The 22691-nt window shown below is 43.9% G+C and overlaps 2 protein-coding genes across 2 annotated transcripts in view; one reads left to right on the top strand and one right to left on the bottom strand.

Moving 5' to 3' along the window:
- VEPH1 (ventricular zone expressed PH domain-containing 1) overlaps window positions 1-22691 on the bottom strand; it is a 39060-nt gene that overhangs the window by 1847 nt on the left and 14522 nt on the right. Inside the window, exons 4-6 of the mRNA XM_010293264.1 lie at window positions 17106-17272; window positions 15350-15544; window positions 6699-6919 (exon numbers count right to left, since the gene is read on the bottom strand). Coding sequence (XP_010291566.1) covers window positions 6699-6919; window positions 15350-15544; window positions 17106-17272 — 583 coding nt within the window. The remainder of the gene's footprint in view (window positions 1-6698; window positions 6920-15349; window positions 15545-17105; window positions 17273-22691) is intronic.
- PTX3 (pentraxin 3, long) overlaps window positions 21765-22691 on the top strand; it is a 4708-nt gene continuing 3781 nt past the window's right edge. Inside the window, 2 exon segments of the mRNA XM_010293263.1 lie at window positions 21765-21912; window positions 22316-22691. The exon segment at window positions 22316-22691 is cut by the window's right edge and continues 4 nt beyond it. Coding sequence (XP_010291565.1) covers window positions 21765-21912; window positions 22316-22691 — 524 coding nt within the window.

Raw genomic sequence — 22691 nt, 5'->3', positions numbered from 1 at the left:
TCTTTCCCCAACAGTCCCATAGCAAAAATTTTTCAACTGAACTTAAACCATTCTCTCAAGCTTGCTACAGTGACTTATTACATTATTTTCATAAACCAAAAGTAGAGCTAATTGCAGAGTTTATACAAGTTTGTGGTTTTAAAAGTTTGACAAAAGTATATGCAGTTCCTTCCAAATTATTGTACTCTGGGTAAGAAAAATATCTTTTAAATCTCAGCACATGGACAGAAACAGGCTCAGAAAAAGTTCGAAGCAACATGACTGAAGTTCAGGAAAAAAAGAAATAGAAAATTAAGAGTTAAAATAAACTTGTAGGACTTCAGGATAACCTGTTTTATTTTAAATTGATTGTTACATTACTCTTAGCATATGTAATCTTTCCATGCAAAATTGAAAGATAACTTTAAACCAAATTGGAGAGAAGCTGTTAATCTTAAAGGACAAAAAGAAATCTGCTGTCGGATATACCGCTAGTAAAAATTTGCTTTCTAGTAATGCTTTCTATCCTCTGACCAGCGAAAACCCTTGTCTTCACGGAGGCCCGGCAGTGCTGCCGCGGGGCAGCAGTCGCTACCAGCCAAAGCCCTACGGCACAGCGGAACCCTCTGCGGAAGGGTCCCAGGATGAAAGATCCACCACCCCAGCCCCGGGCAAGGGCCGGCACACCGGTGTCACTCCCTACTCCAGCGCAGCCCTTTTCCTACCCAACACCAGGTTTCCTAGATTAAGGTTTTTAGTCTGAGTGCTGGATTCCCCAAAACAGGGCTCCTGACAACAGAGTTCACTGGGTTCCTACACAGCTCACAGCCTGCGGCGAGACTCGGCTCCTCCGAATATTGGGCCATTTCTGGCCTGTATCAGCACTGGTGTGGCCAGCAGGAGCAGGGCAGGGATCGTGCCCTGTGCTCAGCCCTGGTGGCACTGGCACCTCGAATCCTGTGTTCAGTGTTGGGCCCCTCACTACAAGAAGGACATTGAGATGCTGGAGCGTGTCCAGAGAAGGGCAACGGAGCTGGGGAGGGGTCTGGAGCACAAGTCTGATGGGGAGCGGCTGAGGGAACTGGGGGTGTTCAGTCTGGAGAAGAGGAGGCTGAGGGGAGACCTTATCGCTCTCTACAACTACCTGAAAGGGGGTTGTGGTGAGGTGGGTGTTGGTCTCTTCTCCCAAGTAACCAGCGATAGGACAAGAGGAAATGGCCTTAAGTTGTGCCAGGGGAGGTTTAGATTGGATATTAGGAAAAATTTCTTCACCGAGAGGGTGGTCAGGCATTGGCACAGGCTGCCCAGGGAGGTGGTGGAGTCGCCATCTCTGGAAGTGTTCAAAAAACATGTGGACGTGGCACTTCGGGACATGGTTTAGTGGGCATGGTGGTGTTGAGTTGCTGGTTGGACTTGATGACCTTAAAGGTCATTTCCAACCTTAATGATTCTGTGATTCGCCCGAAGCCTAAACCTTGGATATCCGCACGCTCCCTTGGAGATGCTGCTTGGCCCTTACGCAGCAGCAGGACTGAATTTCCCCGGGGATCAACAGCGTGCTGTGCCAAAAGCACTGTTGCTCCTTCCCCTCTTCTTCAGGGACGTGCCTTCTGCTGGGGATTTATACGTTCCCGTCTTAATCCTGCAACTATGGAGTAACTGGAGCCAAAAAATCATGAAGGCAGTACAAACCCAATCAGAAATCTCTTGGAGAATTAAGCGGTATTTGACAATATTTTCTTTTTAAACTCTACCCACAGCTCTAAAACAAGATCATTTTGCTTCTGAGCATTTTTTTGCTGTTGTTTTTTTTCCCCCCTGATGAGCAAATATCTGAATATCTAAATCTGTAAAATATGGATATGGAAAGCCACAAACGAGAGTTTTAACACAGTACTTTCAAAGCAGCAGACTCTCAACAAGTCATGCTCACAGTCGGGAAGCCTATTAAAAACTCCCAAATACTGCAAATTACCAATTGTGGAAACAAAGCATGTTTAAAAAAATCCCCACAAATACTGCATCACAAAAATGCACTTTTTCATGTGTTTTGATAAAGGCAGTTCTGGATATTTCTCAGGGGAGTTGGCAAGTTTTGTCTTGTTTTGTTTTAAATTTAAGCAAGATCTCATAATATATTAACACTGCAGAACACTTAGGAAAAAGAATATTCTTCTGTAATAAAGAACCTTGGCATGACCTTTACTAACAAATCTTTCTGGAGATGTGGGACAAGATTTAATTTATTAGAAAGCTGTCACTCCAGCGTAACTATCAACACTGTTCCCATTGTGGGAGCTAAGCACCGAGAAAAAAGTCTGTTCCATACGTATATAGCAATAAAGCCCTCTGGCTACAGAGCGGGGATTGATGGACCGATGGGGTTTATGAATGACAGACCTAAATCAGAAAGCCTCGATCATGTTTGGAAATAAAACCAGCCTTTTATAACAGCACCTTTTTGTCCAGCATTCTCCTGTTGAGCTCTGATGGCTTTGTGAAGAAAATAAAAGAAAACGCTTCTGCTAAAGAAATACATTAATGAATCCTATTTGGCATACGTGAAGCAGCAGTAAGTTAGTGCATACAGGGCTGATCGCTGCCCGGTGCTCCTGAGACCACCACCTCGGTTCTGACCCTGCGCGTGCCCGGGATTTCGGAGTGACTGCACGTGCCGCGGGAAGGAGGCAGGGCGCTCGGCCCTGGGCATGCCCCCACGGACCACTTGCTCCCACATGTACCTGCTTTGCGCTCGCATCAATTCCCAGGAAGCCAAAAGCACACACCCCAAGTGAAGTGTTCAATGAAGCCTCCACCCCACGCCCAACGGGACGCCTGGCAGGCCTTCCCGCTGGCCTCCCCTTCCAGCAACAGTAAAATAAGCTATTGTTTGAAATCTTGGCAAGAGACATTCGGTACATTGCTGAGGTTGCTGGAGCAGGATCAGCTTACACCAAAGCTCAGGCTGTTTTTGAGAGGAAAAGGATGCACCATCGAGAAATCGTAAGGACCTTGCTTGCAAAGACAGTGCTATGCTACTCACCAGTTCACTGCTTTTCAATTCTCTGTAGAAAGAGATCTAAATATACAAGTCAGCAAGTCAAGAGTGATACATGAATTTGAAGAGCATTTCTCCAGACCACCAGCACCATTATCAACATCACCAGTCAGGTGCTTAAATTGGAAAAAAGAGCATACACAAATAGAAATTGCTAAAAATACACTCAAGATGGGATTGCTTCCAGGGCTTCAACTCAGTGTGGATGGAGGCAACACGAATGGATCAAGCGCAGGTCCTTGTGGTTCATCAATGTACAGATGTAATCACCTCCTCAAATATGATGGACGGGCAGGTTTGAAGAAGGCAAGCGGTAGAGAGCGATGGGGATCTCAAAACCTCCAGCTCATGGTTGGGAAGCTCATCAAGAGCTTCCAAATATCGCTAGTAACCGACTACAGAAACTTCATCAGCCAGATAACGTTCAAGGCAGAGGTGCCTCCAGCTCCCTGTGGCTGCATCCTCCGGCACATCACATGCGGTGCCGCTCCCAGCCTCCACGCTTGCAGGTACTGATGGGCGAGGCCAGGACGTTTTGATAGCTGATGCTGGCGGATGCAGGCAGCAGGCAGCGGGTCGTGCTGCCCGGCCTGCCTGCGGGGCTGCTGCTCCCGGGGGCCAGGCAGGACATGGAGCTGCAAGGGGAGTGCACGCTTCATGCGGACAGACTTCTCCTGCACTGAAATAAATTGCACCATAGGCCCTTACCAACGTAGGAAAGTCTTAGATGCCCTCTTCACCACTACAAGTGCTGATTTAAAGAAGGACAAATAGTGTAGAAAATGAAAAGTAAATGAATGCTCAATGATGCCATGCGGTAGACCTATCCTCTCCTTTGAGGAGAAAAGATAATTTCATCCAGCCACTACACTGACATGACTAGCACTGTATAGCCTGTTATGCTCAGTCCTTGCCCATTAAATTTGCTTGCTTTCTTTCCTTTCTTGCCTTCTTTTGATTGACCATGCTATACTTCTATGTTGGATCAGTCCATTAAAACTCTGTATGTGTTCTTATAAAGCACCTCTGAGACAGACTAACTTGAAATTTTGTGACAGTACGGGGCAACAGAGCATCGCATGGTTTTAATTATACCCTCCACTAACTGCATGTAAAATTCCCTGTGTCAAACAACTCCAAGCCAGCTATTGCTCTGAAGAAATCAGTTTCTTCTTATATAAACACATGATTCTGGAAGGAATGGTTATAATCCAGCCACACATTTTAAAATTCTGTTTTTCTTTCACAGCATAAATACTCTGGATTGCCGCTCTTTAAAAAACACTGCAGTTCAGTAACTGCAGCAGCTCTGGAGCGAGGAGGGTATTTCCATGTCAACGTCTGGACTAGTCCCGCTTAGACTAGTACAAGTCAGAATAAAATCCACTTAAAATCAGTGGAGAACTCTCATTTTAGCCTTAACCGCTGCTTCATACTTGCTCTTGTCTGATCTAGCTGATACTATGTTTGACTCAGGCCTGAAGTGTAAACCTGAAGAATACCTAAAAATTTTAATTGTGAAAAAAAATCAGTGTTTCACTCTGATCACTCATAGCCACGTTGAGATAAGACGATGGCAGCTGCAAGCGTACAAGGAACCAGGGTTACAGAAGATTAGGCAGATGAAGCAGGAAAAAAATAAAATAATAATTAAAAAAAAAAATCAAGCAGCAGATGGAGAATAAGGAATAATTTCAGAAAGGTTTGTTTGAAAGGGTCCAGGTCTCGTCACTGCTGTGCGCGGGGCAGACCCCACAGCAGCCAGACACGTCCCAGGACACTGGTCCTTACCCAGTGGGGCACCAGGAACAGGTTTTAGTTCCCATCGCTTCTGGCTATGCTCACACCCGCCTTGTGGCGAGCACGGCTGTATCACAGGGACTGTCCTGTCTCATAAAAGGTGCAATTTATCCACAGAAATGTTAAAAATTGATAACAACAACAACAACAAAACCCCAGTGTGGAGGAATGTCTGTTTTAAGTTCCTCACACTGCAGACATAAAGCCAAACTGTGCCCTTCCTTAAACCAGAGTAATCTCTCAGCGTCTACACTGCAGCCTTGGGACAAGGTGGGTTCATTTTCCATCGCCTGTCCCTATGTATCTTTGAATCCTCAGCAAAGCAAGTCCTTAATAAAGGGGAATTTTAGAGAGAAATAGGGAAACATGGCAACAACATTTGAATGAAAACCTTTTCTTGTTTTTTACTGTTTTTTTAATCAACTCTAGAGATAAACGTTAAGCACAGAAGACAATAAGGAATAGGAATATCAAAGTATTTTAGCAAATAAAGTAATTTTTCTACCATAAATCAAGGGACCATGATGGGCTGGGGGAATTATGATTATTAATTATAAGTTCCCAGAATACGTGATATCCTTCTGGTCCTCTTCACTAAGTGACATCTGGCATGCTCTTCTCCACAATTGAACTTGACTAATTTGGAAAACACATGTATCATTTCGTGCTCACTTTGCTATCTCCACTTAGGCTTTTTCACTGTCTTCAATGAAACTTTTCATAAAACGAGTGTCGAGGGCTCAATTTCAGCAGAGGTTTCTGCCACCAGGTGAAGTTCAGATGCTTCTTACAGCCTTGTTGTAAAATGAGGGACTACATCAGGATTCCTCTCCTTTTTCATTTTTAACTCTCTCCAGGATACCAATTAATTGTTTCTCGAATGACCTCAATGTTTTGGCTCCAACTCGACAAGTCTGTCTCCAAGGCTATCCTTCATGGTTATGAGTTTTCTGACATCTGTGTTAAATTTTATCACAGAATTACTCTTCATTTGTGCCCTCTTGACCTAATTCAGTATACACAATGCTAATTATAAGTCTCTCCCTAATTAAAAGTGACTACCACCATATATTTAAATAACACTTAAATTCTTACTGTGACGAATGCAGCAACGCTCCCAATGCTTTAACTTTAGGATACACATTTAAAAGAAGCTGAGCGGAACATCTTTTTATACAAGGCTTGAGAAATTTTTTTCAGACTTTTTTAGCAAACCTTTATCAGGGAGCTACGCCAGTTGTTGTTCTCATCAGCTTCAGTGGTTATCTTCTAGAATAAACTCAATGATAATTATATAGCCTGACTTCACTGATTTATTTTTAACTGAACCTTTTTTGGTTGCCTTAGTCTGCTTATCTGAGACATGGCTTTCTTCCTATTCTTTAAGTGCTAAAACTTGAACAGCTTCTTTATTCTTCAGTGCCGAATGACGAAATTTGTGTTGTATGATGTTCAGAGGTCATCCTGCCTGTTGGCATGAAGCTGGTGTCTGCAGTGCCCCTACAGCTCTTACTGCCACCCTTTAATTACAGATTTCTGCTGTAGTGTTAATCGCCCTTACGCTTGCATCTGCAACGCATACCTCAAGTTACTTCTACAAATCTGTAAACTATTTTCTACACTTACCTGACCCTATAAATTACACAATCCAACGTCTGAGTGAGTATATACTAGAACAATACAAGAGGGATACCCAGATTGATTTGAAAATTGTAATGTAGCAACTTATAGGAACCGCAGTACATCTTGCTTTCAGGTGATTGTTCATTCGTCACAGCTTGAACACATCTAATATAAACTTATACTGCCTCACACAGCTACAGAGATGGCTGTGGCTTTGTCATACAAAAACTAGCTTTACCTGGCTCCGGACACATTGTCATTCTCCAGCTGTCGGACAAGGAGCTTGGCTATAGCGGTGAAACTGTTGCTCATGCGGTAGATATCTCTGCTCTGGGTGCCCAAGATGCTCGAGAAGGTGTCAGTGAGACTCTTAATTTCCAGCAAAAGAATATGGTGAAATGAGTGCTCCATGTTGGCCAGCTGGTTCACCAAATATATCAGGCATATTCTGGCTCGCTCCTGGAGAACACAAGGAGATAAAAACAAATTATTTCATTATTTGCTTGTGCAAGGGAGGTTTGTGTGCATGCTGCACATCGTCATTGGGGAATAGTGGCTACCTCGCAATAACTAACAAAAAGGCAACTGCTTCGAACACAGAGTTTATTTTTGTGTACTATCGATGTTACATTTATTCTTCTTGATGTTGCCTAACTTCAGTACACCTTGTCTCCTCCTCAAACTTAAAGTTAGAGTCCATAAAGACTCTTTGGAAGGCCCTGCGTTGCTCTAGGGTGGTAGATCAGGCTGGTTCAGTGATCAGAGCACCACCAGCAGACCTAGCTCCCCTTTCATCTTTGATGAGCCTTGCCAAGCTATTCCACCACCCTGTACCCAGTTTCCATACCATTTTTTGCTTTATTCTGTGCTGTTTGTGGCAGGCAAACTCTCTTGCAAGGGGCCAAGCACTCACGCATGCTGCTCCAGTTCACAGGGTCTTCTCCCCCAGGGTCTTTTTCCTCGTGTCCGTACCTGGCCGGTTGCACATGGAGCTCACGCAGGTATTAGCACGGACACAAACGTGTTACAACCTGCTGGGAGACTTCGGCTCAGCCTGGAGCAGACCCCACGGCTCAGGTCTGCACTGCTTTGTGGCACTGCACGACCCATAACCGACTGCAGTTTTGTGTCTTCGTTACTGCCTCTTTGTATTAATGGGCCAACATCCAGAACTGTGCTTTGTCCATGTTACTCTCCACTCATAACTGCAAATAATCAAGGGTTGCCAGGCAATTGCCGTGAATCCTGCATATGCCAATAGCTGTTACGTATACTTTGCCAGGAGTGAAGATCTATTTTTCAGAACATAAAACGCTTCCCAAACACAACTCCCCTTCCGGACCTGCTGGGTGTCGCTGAATCGCTGTATTTAGCAGCGTCACCTAAGAGCCTGTCGTCACCAGTGCTACCCAGACCGAGCGGGACTCCTCCGGCACAGTGTCGGCAGAGGAAAAGGTGCAGCGGGCAGGAGCGGGGGGACTACCAGCATCTCTTCTCGCTAACAGCGAGAGGTTAAAGTATCTCATAAATCACAGGGGTTCTCTCCTTTCATAGCAATTCATTTAGGAGCGACACTCAGATTAAAGCCGTAACTAACGCAGCAACAAAGAGAAGTTTAAAATGAGATTTCGTTGTAAGATCTCATCACGCGCGATAAGGTGCCGTCTGGCAGCTGTATCAATCACTGCCAACGCACTGAAGTCTGATATGCCCTCTGTAGCCAAAGTTTTGCTAGCCAATTTTTCAGGGGGATGTGATCTCGCCCATTTATCAGCAAGATCACATCCCCCACAAATTAGGATTAAAGGGGATGTTTCAGATCATAATATTAAACATGCAAATATTTTCTAGCAAAGATACTTTATCATCTCTGCTTGGCAAGGGCACACGATTCCAGTTCCAACTATTTCTGTATGTACGTGTACAAATTCACATACTAAAACAGAAACCCCAAAGGTGAAGAAATGCATTAGGGTTCCTCTGTTTTGTCCTAAGCATATCAGGTTCCACATTCCTAAAAGTATTTAAGTGGGAAAAGCAGCAGAGAAAGCAGCAATTAACTCAGGAGCTCATATCAGGTCCTCCACTGGAGTAACCGGGTATGGCTCTACCCAGTGAAACCCCCTTGGCACTCAGCAGATTGTTACAGAAATTTGCAGATATTTTGCTTTTAGACCCTGTGCTGAAAGGCAAGCAAAGGCAAAAATAAAAAATTCTCTTCTTCCCAAGGTTAGCAGAAAAGGAGGGGAAGTCGTGTGCCATACACATACTCCAAACGCTGCGGGGCAACAGCATTATTACCTCTTCTCTTCTGGGACCTCATAACTCGAGCGAAAAACTGCTAAAAGTTTGATTACAAATACAGCTGGGCCATAAAAATACATGGGGGACTTTGGCAGAACATGGCCTGAGCATCACAAGCAAGACATTTTTTGAAGAAAAAGTCAACTTATTTCAAACAAAAGGGGATCTGCTACACCATGTCCTGACAGAGATAAATGAGAAAAGCGTATCAGACAAATTGCTTCCCTTCAGCCATATGGGGAAAAACTACAGCTACATCCTCGGATGGGCTGGGATGGGGTGACGGAATGAGCTTTTTTCTCAATGGCTTGAAGGAGGATGACTGTTTGGTACATATTCACTAGTTTATTTGGAAGATGATCCTCCCTCCAAGAGATAAACACAGGCTCAATTAACATTTAAAACGCATTTTTGTTTCCTAAACAAACTGTGCAGCAGACATAACTGGAAGAGAAGTTTTGACCATTTTCGTGTCACTTTGATCCAGCTGGAGTGTCTCCAGCCATGCTGAAATGCTGCTACTCGCCTGGAGTGAAGTAAAAGAACAATAAACTCTACTGAGTAATAGAATATGTAACTGTTATACAAAATAAAATTACAGCAAAACAGCTCAACATGAAAGCAGTCATTATCCCCGCCGCAATTTTTATTAATTTTTTTTTCAGAAAGCCTATTTGGATGTACATAAGCCACTGTTATTTTAGCGATGCTTATTTTATGTATTAATGTATTTTTTTTTTCCACAATCATCCCTTACATTACATCTGCCAGTAGGTGAAGATCTAAAATTCAAGCAATGAGGTGTGGCAAAGTATTTTACTTTATCTTAAAATCAGAAGACTACAAAAAGAGATCACAAGGCTCTCAGAAGTAACTCAGATTTCTAGTTGGTTCAAAACTTACAGTTATTGGGAAAAAACATATTAAAATATTCCATTGACCTATGCGCCAGGATAGTGTTTTGCCTTGCACAAATTTATGGTTAAGGGACAAGTTCCGATTTCAACTTCACCCATGAGACCGTCACTGACATCAACAGAAGTGGCCTGTATAAACAACGGGGCAACCTCTAAAATAAAGGGATCTCTCTTCAGCCAAACCTCTCATCTCCCCAGGGGTCTGTCTGAACTGCCAAGGTGGAGAGAGCAGTTCAGCGAAGGCACAAGAGATTGCTTCTAGAAGCCAGCACAAAGGATTTGCTGCTCACATCTGCGATCCGTACCACAAAGGGCCAAGCCCCAATCCCTGCCACCTCTTTTCCCCAAGTAAGCCTCCCAGTAAAATAAAACATCAATAAATAAAATTCCAACACTACAACCGCTGTTTCATTTCCCGCTTGTTTTGCTTGGCCGGGAAGGGGATGCCGATGCCGATTCACGTCTATAAGAACCAGCAGCATATCTGTAACACGGCTCCGCGTTACAGAAAAGGAAGAGGGGGAGAAGTGACAACAGAGGCTTTCAGGAAGGCGTTGCCACGGTGGGCTGCGAGACGAGACCATCAGCAGTGCACGTGTCTGCAGGGACCGTTTCGCTGCTTGCACGTTTCTACTTGGACCTGACTTAAATAAATTGACCGGCTGCAGTCATCCTCACAACTTAGCACTTACGCTTATAGATCAGAGTATTGTTTTAATTCTTTCTTGTGGGTGCATTGTTGTATACTGAGTCTTTAAGATCTGTCCAGCTTTTATGATGCCAGATGTGCTTCTGCTTCTTTTATCGCAGGCTGATTGTCTGTACTGCAGTGAGTGATGCCCATACATCAGAGAAATCCATGGCATTTTTTTTTCTTTCAAAAAGCCTGATCTGCATGGGAGGATGCAGAGACACAACCCACCTCTTGGCTCACGATACAGTGGAGGCAACATCTGCACAAGGAACTGCCGCAGCAAAGCAAACAAAACCTTTACAAGGGAGAAGGAGGACTACGAGAGATCCACTCTGCTAATAAACACACAAGAGCCACAAGGACCCTTTGGTCACCACGTCTGGTCTGATGCAACCCCAGGCATTTGTGGACCAACACACATCCTGCCAAAGTAGCTCCTCATACCCCCACAAAACTGTGGGCCACAAAGCACTCAAGTTCCCTGAGATAAAATTAAAAAATCCTTAGGGTAAAGACGCAGAACTCACAAGTAGAAGGTAAGAGAAAGACCCTCAGTTATAATGCCTGTGAAGGAGGAGGAAACTTGCTATGTGAAAACGCCCAGGTGACGTGGGGCAGCAGACCGCAACCCACATCGCAGAATAGGCAAAAGCCCCATGAAACAGAAGTATTCCATGAGGAGAAAATGGGAAACTAAGCCCCCCCAGCAACTCTAGCAGAAGTTTTGCACCCAAAGGTGCAAAAAAAGTCACCAAGATGACTTGCCTTGGCTCCAGCATGCAACGCCCAGCCATCACCCAAGCACATTTTAAGGCTCTTTCTGCACCATTTATACCAGAGGGAATAGCTGAACTGGCAGCGTGGCACTGCCAGAAGCACATCCAAACCCTCCGAGAGCACCAGTGACACAGACGGTGGGCCCCACCAAGGAAAGGCAGGAGGCACCAGGTCTTCCAGCAGACAGCAGCGGTGCAGGCAGAGGCAGCTGCCAGACTGCTCACGGGCAGGGCTGGGGCACCAGGACACTGCAGACGGCACCCGAGACCTCCTTGCTCCTCAGGCCGCCCCAAAGCTCCCCTATGTTGTGCATGGACCTCTCCTCACCTGGAAAGCTTGCCTTCATTTTCCCACCGAGGCGTTCTCCCTGGCTTGAGGCACAGCGCTGAGAGCCTCTTTCTGCCACCCCGGCTCCTTTGCCCAGCACAAAGGAGACAGGATGGAGTGGGACCAACCTCTGGAGAAGATCCAGTGGTGAGGTTTCACAGGGCGTGTAACCTGTGTCCAGGTGACAGCGTTGTGCATGCCTGGCACGGACGTCAGGAGCCTCATATGGACTGATATGGCTCAAAGGTGATTGCAGAAACAAAATCAAGCCACTGGAGCACTGGTAACTACTTAGACATTTCGGCCAGGGCGGATCTCCCATAATTCAGAATTATTCATGCTTTCTATCTTTTTAGAAAGCAAAACAAGAGAGGAGCCATTCGTCTTACGTTGGAAAGTTCACTTTGCCATCCTTTGCGTGTTGCTTTTATCAATGTTCATGAGTGTCTAGCGAAAGGTCTCCCAGATGTCACTACACCAGAGCCCACTACGAACAGACGGAAAGCGTGCCATCTCTGCAAACATGCCGCGCTCGTGGCAGCGGAGCGGGCTGCAATGCAGGCTGCTGCTAAGTCAGCAGCTCGCAGCTTCTTAGAAAAATAAGACCTATGACACGGGACATAACGCCAGTTACTCAACACTTACAAGAGAGAGATTGGAGATTATTTGATGCAGGCTTGCCCAGGCTGCATGTGTAACACCTGGTGCCTACGTGTATCTGCACAAATCAACAGATTAAAAAAAATATAAGGAGAAAATGCTCTGCAAATCATTTCTTTGTAAACTTGACTGTAGTTTATAATTTCCAACAACATATGAAATACTCGGTTCCTTGCTTATTCTTGGTATTGCTATAAAACAATAAAAACCACAACAGGCAAAATAAATTCAGTCCCTTTTAAGCAGCAGAACACAGCAGAAAAGGGGCCTCAGACACTCGCATGGGAAGAGCTGGTCCAACATGCTGAAATACAGAATCTGAATTAAATCCTTAAATTTTGACCCCAGCTGTGCTCATTTGAGGATTAGCTAGTTATAAGCTGTAAAGCTTCTATGAGATGTTGACTCTTCAGTACTAAACACAGAACTAAATGGGGTCAGCTGCAGTTCTTAAGGTAAATTTTGCTGGGGTGATGTAAGTAAACAAGGAGAGAACAACAAACTCCATTTGGCTCACAGTCTTCAATGTGATTTTGGCTTCTCTCCCCCCCAGAAATAAGATTTACAAAGCCAAACCAAATCTGTTTTTGATTCTTACAAGATAAATTGTATTTTAAATGAATATAAAGCTCAAGATGAGCAGAAACAGCAAGTGTAGTGTCTTCCTGTGCTGTACCCACAGCGATCAGGCACCCGTCGCCCAGCCAATACAAACTCAAAACTAAGTGCCAAAGGAGAAAGGATCGGACTTATTGCAACAAGTGAAATAAGACTTGCACGACATCCACCCGTGCCAGCGAACAGGAACGCAGAGGGGCTGCACCCCAACCCTCTGCTCCTGCCCCACACAGCTTCTCCTTGCCTCCCACCAGGCTCCCCCACTCCACAATATCCGTTGAAATTAGTGCAACTGTCTCATCTAAGAATATCACTGAGACAATTCTGAATCATTAAAATGGGTGCGCAAAGGAGAATTACCCCTTTAACTTCCCCGCGCTTCTCACGTTTCTTGTTTTACCTTCAGCGACACGTAACAGGGCATAACACACCCTGATGCCCTACGATGGGGTTGCCCCACGTGCCTACACCGGGGTAAGTGATATGCTTCAAGCTGCACCGCCAGTCCTTCGTCATCGAGCAGAGCTGTTGCCCAAACGCACCAAGAGCTGCCGGCGAGCTGCGGTACAGGGCGCAGAGCCAAACCCCCCAAACAACGCCCACACCCCACATTTAAGAGACTAACTTTGATTCAGAGCCAAAAGAAAATATTTTCCCTGGAGGCAAAAGCCTCTCTGGAGATTCTCCAATGACCACTATCATTGATGAAAGCACATCGTTACCTGTATCTAAACAAGTAAATAGAACTGTCATCTTAAAGGCAGAAGATGAATATATGGAGGATTTTCCCCTGCACAGCAAAACGATGCCACTTTTCTCCCCTGCTCCCTCCACACTGGCCTCCGGTGGAGTCAAAGGAAGGACAACCACAAGGCCTGATTGAGAAAGGCAAAACCTACAGTGAAATCTCTAGCCTTTATGCAGACAAACTCCAGTAGACTTAGTGCAAGTTTTGCCTCAAGGATCGCTGAAAAGACATGGAAACTGCAGGATTCATCTCTTCACTGCAATAAATTATTCAGGTTACTGTATGGCAGGCATGAATGCCACACTTCAGCAAATGGTTAGATTTATTACATACCATTCATTTTCTGCTATATAATCGAGTTTTGTCACAGCCATAAAGATTTGGATTATTCACCAGAAATTCTTTGAATTCAGCAGAACATTATTTTTGCCTTTACAGGACTATGATTTGAGGTGGAAGGAAATTGTCTGTTAACAGTGGTGAAAGACACGTAAGCTCATACCTGGGAATGAAAATAAAGTCTCATTAAAAATCATGATGTGTCATAAATAAGTCTAAGCAGTTCAATGTCCTTAGGTCAACCAAGGTCTTGAGCACTCAGGTGGTTTACAAGCTCGTGGTGGTGATCTCCTCCAGGCTGTATTTTTAGGAGCAGGGGATAGCAGCAGGGTAAGCTACGTCTCGTCAGGGTGTAAGGCATTTCCTAGTCCCAGCAGGACAGGGCTAACATCGGATCTTCACAAGCAGCACCCCTCGCTGCTGGGGACGTGGGGATCTTTGAGCTGCTCGTTGGAGCTGGCATTCTGGGGAGGGGAGCGAGCTCTGGGACTGAGAGCTGCCCAACGGGTTACCTACACACTGTGTTTGAGTCTGTTCGTGGCACCTGGATTAGGTGAGCATGGCTCCCGCAGCCAGACTGCACTTTTATGACTAAAGCAAAAACTTCAGTGCAAATTCATTACACTGCCATGAAACTCCCGTGATTTTTTAGGAGTTTGTCCTTTTAGGCAAAATGTTCCAGTTAGGTCAGATCCCAAACCAAGTTAACTGTGAACATGTTGCTGTGAAGAGGCTTGAGCCCAGCATCACCACTGAGCATTTTCATCACAAAGACATTTGTCAGAAGTATCCAGTTAACTACGGCTACAAAACCAAAATATCTGGATTACACTATATGAGGAAGTTCATATTTCACTGCAGGATTACAACATTCCTGAAGGCTATATGTATATAAATATGATATCATACAAAAGGAGTGCAAAATATGTTTTTCCTTTTCTCTGCCTTTCATTTCACATATAGGTACGCTGCAACATAATTTAGCTAAGCCCCCGGAATCATGACAATGATGGGCTTTCATCAAATACGAGTTTTAGCCATTCCATAAAAAGACATTTTGTATAAACAGAACGTATATGTGCACAGAGCAGATGCACAGTAAATAACAACAACAATAATACTAAGTTTATATATTTATAGTTATGAGAATTTAAATATTTCTCTTCTTCATGCTCAGTAATCTCTTCAAGAAAGTTTCTTTCTTTCCCACTAACCTAAACCCCATTTCTGCAGACTGCGTGACTGTTCCTTGGTTAGATAGGACAGTCTCAATCACTAAAATACCACATCTGATTTTTGTGGTACTTGCTCTCCTAGCCATACTGGTGTTACAGTCCACACCTATCGTGGTCTTATGACCAGGAATATGTTCTGGTAGGGCAATCTGGTTACTCCTGAAGAAAAGAATACTTAGATGTATTAATTTACACAAGATTTAGAGAACCGCCCCCCAAACAACCCAACCCTAAAGCCAACCAACCAACTACTTTTGTTTTTAAACTTACCTCATCGATATGTCCAACAGCTCCAAAGATCTTTGCTGTTTGCCCAATCAAACTTGGAAAACTCTCACCAATTTCTTTCAGCATCGGAAGAAAAGTGGCTAAGGCTGTTGGTTCATAGCCAGATACTTCTATAAGTATATTTAGGATAATGTCACTATGGTTAGGGTCTCTCAACTGCCCAAATTCTTTCAGGGCCTATTAAAAAAATCAGAAACAAATTGTGGATATATTTTTTAATTGTGAATACGTATAACCAAAAGAGGTACTGTACATTGGAGTGATAAAAACAAAACACTAGACTTTGATTTAGTAAAAGAGTTTTCCACCCTTGCTGACCTTTGCACAGAGCTATTGCTGAGGTCAATCAAAGTTCAGCTCAACATATGGAATAAGGGTAAGCTGTAGCCTTGAAATATTGCAGTTATGCATATATAAGTAAGGAAATGCCCAGCTGTTAAAAAAGACAAAAAAAACCCTCCTCACCAAATATTTCCCTTGCTCTGGGCCAGTCCTATACCTTTTTGATTAAAACAACATAGGACTTAGCCTTCCCCAATGATACAGTAAATTGAAGAACTAGTAGAAATTTTTAGTTTCCACGGGAAACTAAATAACGTGACAAGCTTAATAGCTGGAACAGAGGAAAAAGTAGGAGGCAAGATCCTCACTGCACAAAAAAATGCTGTAAGGCAAGTTAGTTGTCATTTCTTGTAACAACACAATTTTCAAGAGCCTGAGCGTGCAGTCCTTAAAATCTTCTTACAAACAGGATGAAGTGTATACAACTAACTACTGAATTATTATTTTTCATGTAAACACACAAGTACACTAATACACCCCGATTCAGTGAAACTGTTGCATCTGTGTAAAATATGTTTCAACACAGAAATGGGGCATGAAGTGACCCATTCTTCTATTATTTTTTTGAGGATTATTAGTTTTAGCAAGTCGATACCTGTCGCTCTAGCAAAATACCACAAGTGGGTGGCTGAATAAATTGTTAGTAGTAATAAATTATAATAATAATATAAAGCAACTTCAGATGCGTTGCCTCCAGCGTGGAGCCCCGCAATAACCAGCGGTGCACCCCAGTCCCTTCCGGCTGCAAATTCCCTTTCTTCCAAAAGGAGCTCTATTTCACCTGGGACTGTGTACTGTGATCAAATTTCCTTGGCTACCTGGGGGAAGATACTGTCTGTTGTTGATTCTTCTTTTCCAAAGGTTTTATGAATTTCAGAAATTCACAAAGCAGGTAGTTTTGTGCCTTGTTCTAATGCGCTTAGTGCTGTCTATGACATGTAATTTCCAAAGCATGATCTATTTTATCTTAGATAATTAATCTCCAGCTCACTTCTAATCAATTCCTAACTAACTTTAATTTTCATTGATAAGTAATTTTAAATATTTCATATATTCTAATGGACAGAAACATAGTTATGGGAATTCATACTGAATTCCTCCATACAGCTGATGGAGGAAAAGCCAAAAAAAATGAAAACAGTTCTGGTTTAAAACAAACTTTTTGGTCCAGCAGAGTCAGTGTTATGTTCTTTTTATGATTAGACGGAGGATTTGGAATAGAATTAAAGAATTTGCAGGGAATTAGCATAGGAAAGCACTGTCATGCATGTTACGGGACTCGTTACTGTTCAGAGATCAGCTAGCAGACAGACCTTGCCAAGTCATCTGAAACAAATAAACCCCTCCAAACAGAGGTGCAGCATTTAGCAGTAAGATCTCCCGAACACAGTTTTACCCCAAGTTCTTTTTTCCTCGCCACGATCTGCAGGAGCCTGAGGAGGTGGTGTTGTTCGGCTTGATCCAGCTGAGCCATCAGTGCCACCAGCTCCCTCAGATGGAGGTTTATCAGCTGCGGTTGCTTCTCGTACAGAGCAGGCAGGACACGCAGCAGCATCGAGTTCCCTGAGAACAGAGAAAGCGAGAGGCCAGTGACTTACTGTATGCCCACATCCTATAGCGCGCGAGAGAGAGACGTAGAAAATCAGCACAAACCTGGAGACACCAGTTTTTAAAGAACCATGAGTACAAAACCAGGGAGGCATAAAACACACCATGGAAAAATACATACTGGGCCAAGAAGACAAATAAATAACTTAAATAGAATGAATTATTGCAGGTATAACAACATAAGTGTAAAAAAAAAAAAAGAAAATCCTATTAATTATAATTTTCATTCTCAAGTACAATATCATGAGAAGGCTGCTTAATGAGCTTTCAGGTTTGGATGATCCTCTGTTGAGTCCTAGAGCAAACTAAGCGTGATTTAAATTTACAAAAAAAACCCAAAACAACCACCAAAAAAAAACCCCAAAACCAAAAAAGAAGGCTAGAAAGCACATAAAAGCTGTATTTCCCCTTTGTTGAGATTCAGGCTTTCAAATTAAATAAGCAGCATATGGAAAGAATAGTTGGTTAAGAGAACTAAATATGCATGACAGCAAATTTGAACATAAATAGTTAAGGATGCCATTTCCAGGAATAGAAAGGAGCCAGAGAGAGTCAACTGCAGACAGACAAAGATATGCAAAACCTTCTCTCACACATTTTCTTAAGATGTCTGTGCATAATTCAATTTGAAGCCCAGGCTCATACCAAAATATATAACTTCATATTGCTGTACATGCCTGACTCAAATATATTTAAGTTTCACTTGAACAACATATGGAAAACATCTGCCTATTGCAATGTAGCTCCTTTTTGTAAACCCTTGGAAGTCCTTAAGGTCTCTTTGGATTCGGTTTCCAACAGGAACTAGCTCTCTGGCCTGCTGCTTTTTCTCCCATTTAAATCTGAGCCTTATAACTTTGGAAGAGAAGCAGGTCACTTCGTGGATGGTAGAAAAAGGATATATGGGTCAGACTGGACCACGTGCTCTTGCCAGACACAGAAAACGCACCCCAAGACACTGTTAGGTCTTGCAACATCACCTCTGAGCCAAGTAGCTAACGTATAATTCATTACAGGTTCAGACAACTTTTAGCTGAACAGCTTGTAAGGATCCCTAAGGGGTCCTTATACTTGGGAGGAGTGCCTCCACGCTATTCAGCCAGCCGCGCTTCTGCATCCTACCCCGAAGCATTTACTCTGCTTGAAGAACCGTTGGCTTCTCCTCGAAGGCAGCTCTGAGCCCTCTGTACAACCACTGCAGTGCTAAAGGCAAGGTTCAAACCCCACCTCTACTCCCATGGACACGGCGAATTTCCGTCTTGTTCTGTTCTATATGTAAACCACAAAAGCCAGTTGCAAAGGAAAGATAACTGCTGATGAATTACCCTAAACAGATTACAAGGCTGTTCAGTTCTGGCCATTTTCTAGTCACGTTCTTTGGGCAAATCGCTTCCTGATGTTAGAAAAGAGTCCGTAAAAAAGCGTCACTTTTTTTTTTACGAGCATCACTAACGTACCGTAGGACTCATGCAAAGTACCAAATCACCCAAAGATAGAACTAAAACGGTGAGAAGGATATTTTTACCTGAGCTTTACTAGACTCACACCTGAGTTTGAACAATTTTTTAACCGAATACACTAAAAATTATTTCTTCTCCAGATAATTTAGTGCTTAGAGGAATAAGCCCTTTCTTTGCACTTGTACCGGTTTAGTTTCCACTGGAAGTTTTATGCCCATATGGAACAGAGCCCTTAAGCTCCAGTCAAATTTCAGCAATGGTAACAATTGCAAAAGATGAAATCCCCATGTTCCTGGACAGGCAAAATTAATCTCAGCTGTAAAAGGGTAGAGAGATGAACCAAAAGTAGCAGCTTTAAACACAGAAAGACAGCCAATAACCTGAGACATGCTATTGCCTAAACTGGGATGTCACAGGATAGGAAGATATCTGGAAAGTAAGACTAATTATTCAATCTGAGAAAACAAGTATTTAAAGTATTGGATGTATTAGAGGAGCGATGCAATTTGACATGATGCAACATGATGGATCGCAGCCATGAAACTTCTCTGAAGAAAAATACTTTGTACAAACACAAATTTGGGCAGTTTCCTCCAGCAAACATACCGTGTCTACCGTGTCTCTAACCGAGAGAAATCAAAATCAAAGGCAAATTAGAAGCAACCCCATCGCTTTGGAGTGATATTTAAATTATCTCACTGACATGGAATTGCTTTTAACTGAGTAACCTGTGTATACAAGATTGTAAACAATCCAAGCAGACATCACAGTTTGCGTCTGTTCTTCATATAACTTAAGAAAGGTCATGAAGCACAACCCAATTCACTATTTGCTTGTGCTTTCATGTTTCGAATTAGCTCCGAGTACAACCTGCCATTTGTTTGTCACACCTTTTCAGTTTCTAAGGGATTTCCGCACATGCAGCTCACCAACCTTTGGATTCTCAGAGCTTGGGCCATCACAGGGGATATTGTGCCCATTCCCAAGCAACTTACCTTTTTCCATCTTGCTTCATCTGTCTCAGTCTAAACTAAGAGCCTGAAAAGTATGTTTGTTGTCTGGGAATGGAAAAACATACTCAACTCCTTAATTACCTTTTTTCCCCTCTTCCTTCCCCTACCACCCTTACCCCTGATACTTTTTCCAGATGAGATTTTCTCAGACTTTCCAAGCAGACCACACACTGGGGATTATGCAATTGAGGCAGAAACCAACGTACAGTTGGGGACGCTCGATGGCTTTGACCGCTGGCTGCGAGTCAGGCGGGGAGGAGGCACGTACGGCCGGAGCAACCACAACCGCGTGCTGTGATGGTGCCAGCCCGCGCCGGCTGCCCCGGGCGCGCTTTGGCTGTTCTCCCCGCACACACAACGAGCAGCAAAGGTTGCCTTGCGCTCAGTCTCTGCTCTGCCCAACCCTGCAGCACAGAGAGCTTGTTAAAAAAATAACGAGCCTAGTAGCACACCGCAAATGTAACATGGACAGAAGGAGCTCTCAAAGCTATACAGCAGTGTTTTGACACTTCCTCCAAATTGAGTATTCAAAGACAAAAGTCCATGCACCAAGACCAATTTTTTTTCCCGGGGAAGACTGAAGTCAGGCACATACCTCCCTGAAAAATGCTCACCTCTACTTCTGAGGTTTCTGATGTGTTGTCTCCATGTTACTATTTATTATTTGTATTTGCAGGAGAGCAGCTGGAGGTCCCAGAGTGGCAGGAACCCCATATAAGCATAAGGTGAAACAGTGAGACACGTTGGTACGCAGGAATAGCACAGTGCCGTGGCCAGCAGCCCAACACACAGGTAGCTCAGGTTTGCACAAGCAAGGCTGGGTACTGGGAGGCGTCTGGTGCAGCAGCACCGGGCTCTCCCGAGCCTTCTGCGGCTTTACACACTCCCGTATACAGCAACAAGGGGTTAAACCAGAGACTCAAATGGAAGGGGAACACAGATTGCAAGTTAGATGCAATTATGTAGGGGAGTTTTTGCTATTCTCTGAATATTTCATAGACTATATATATTCGTACCATATTACCCCATATCTCACCTAAGCAATGCATCTCAGAAATAAACAGCCCATTGAACTGATAAGCTCTCCAGAACTTAAAACAGATTAACACCAATAACAATACTACTTAGCACTAGATTAATCTCTAACCCAAGAGTGCCTTGTGTTGTTTTTTTCCCAAAGTTAACAGAAAAAACTCTAATCATGCAAGCTGCTAATCTACATGCTCCCGATGGAGGATACTAGCAGGGATGTATTCTCCACATAGTTACGATGTTGTTATTGGTAATTAGGTCTAGAAAAGCAAAACTCCAACAAGCTGCTTTATACGTTCCCTTTCATTGCTTAAAGCAGTAAACTGTTAGTATATAATAGAAGTTTTTATAAATAACTACGGGAAAAAAAAAAAGCTACAATATTTAGGCTAAGCCATAGACTTGTATCCAAACCAACTCCAGGTATGTTTATTTTTCTACCAATCCCCTCCAGAGCCCTGGCACATACCAACTACAAGATCAGCTTGCAGAGAACACTTTCCTTTCCACAAATAACACAAAATAACACAACCGATGCAGCCAGTGCTTGTAGGCAGCAAACTCCCAAGGGATTTCATCCGCCGCGCTCACCCTCGCATCGCTGCACGTTACAGCAATCTGCTCTCGGCGGGGACGCGGCAGCTCGCAAGAGCAGCTCTCCCCGTTTCTTCCTCTGCGTGAGTCAGTACATCTGCCCCCCGCGCGAAGCTGGAAGGCTGGGATTGAGCAAGCTGCACGCCCCCTTCTCCCCTCGGCCAAAACCAACAGCCAGAAGTGCTCTTATTACAACACTGGCACTAGCATTGCTCATTCATTCAAGCTGAGGCGCGCAGAGCGTTTATTAGGGGCTCGCTGCGTCTCGCTCGCAGTCTTGTCTCTGCTGAAGTCTGACAGAGACATCAGCTCCAGACAGCCCAGCTATTTTCAGGAAGCAGCTAGAGAATGCTGCCCCAAGAAATACTTTCTCTGCTTACACTGTTCTGTGTTTTCAGGGCTTCTGTTTCTGTTCTGGATGAAGACGGTGACTACGATCTCATGTATGTGAATCTGGATAATGAAATTGAAGGTCCGGTCCTTGGTACTGAGGAAAGTAAGTAGATTTAAACTAAATTTATGTGAAGAGCAGAATTGCATTCTTTGTTGCCTAGCTCTTTTAACAGTTACTATTACAAACCTAGTATTTTTTTTCAGAGGAAGAAGCATGTGCTTGTACCAGCAGATTATTATGGACGGCAAATGCTAAAGCACTTGGATGGCATGGATTGGAATGTGCTTTGTACTCTTTATTCAGTTTTCCTGCAAAAGACTGCCAATGACACTTAGTTTTAGAATTGCTATAATACACTACTTTACTTTTCCATTTTGATATAGAGGGAAACACACTGACAGTCTGGAGCATGTAAGACGTGCACAGAGCCAGATTTTGTCAAATACTCCTTCTGTTTAAAAAAGTAAATACAAAGGAATAGCAACATCTGTATCTTCCATTCCAGCTGTTTCATGCGACTGCCAGCGAGAGCACACCGAGTGGGACAAGCTCTTCATCATGCTGGAGAACTCTCAGATGAAAGAGAGCATGATGCTGCAGGCAATGGAGGAGATCCTGAAGGTGGACCTGCAGACCCTGAAAGCAGAGCTGAGCCAGCTCACCACCAACCTCGCAGGCACCTTCACCGCCGCAATCGAGAAAGTCACCTCCCACATCGCGTCACAGGTAGAGCAGGCGCTTGCGAGGAACAGTGACCAAGCTGAAGAAGCCAAGAGGCTCCACGAGTCTGAGCAAGGAAAGGTTCTCGAGCACGTTCTGCTGCTGAACAATGTGTCCAGCAGGCTCAGCCAGCTGGAGAGCGCTTGGCTGAGGAGGTCTGA

The sequence above is a fragment of the Phaethon lepturus genome, unplaced genomic scaffold (genome assembly GCF_000687285.1).
Source record: "Phaethon lepturus isolate BGI_N335 unplaced genomic scaffold, ASM68728v1 scaffold42468, whole genome shotgun sequence".
In the NCBI taxonomy this organism is placed as follows: domain Eukaryota; kingdom Metazoa; phylum Chordata; class Aves; order Phaethontiformes; family Phaethontidae; genus Phaethon; species Phaethon lepturus.
This window is presented reverse-complemented; position numbering and strand designations above follow the sequence as displayed.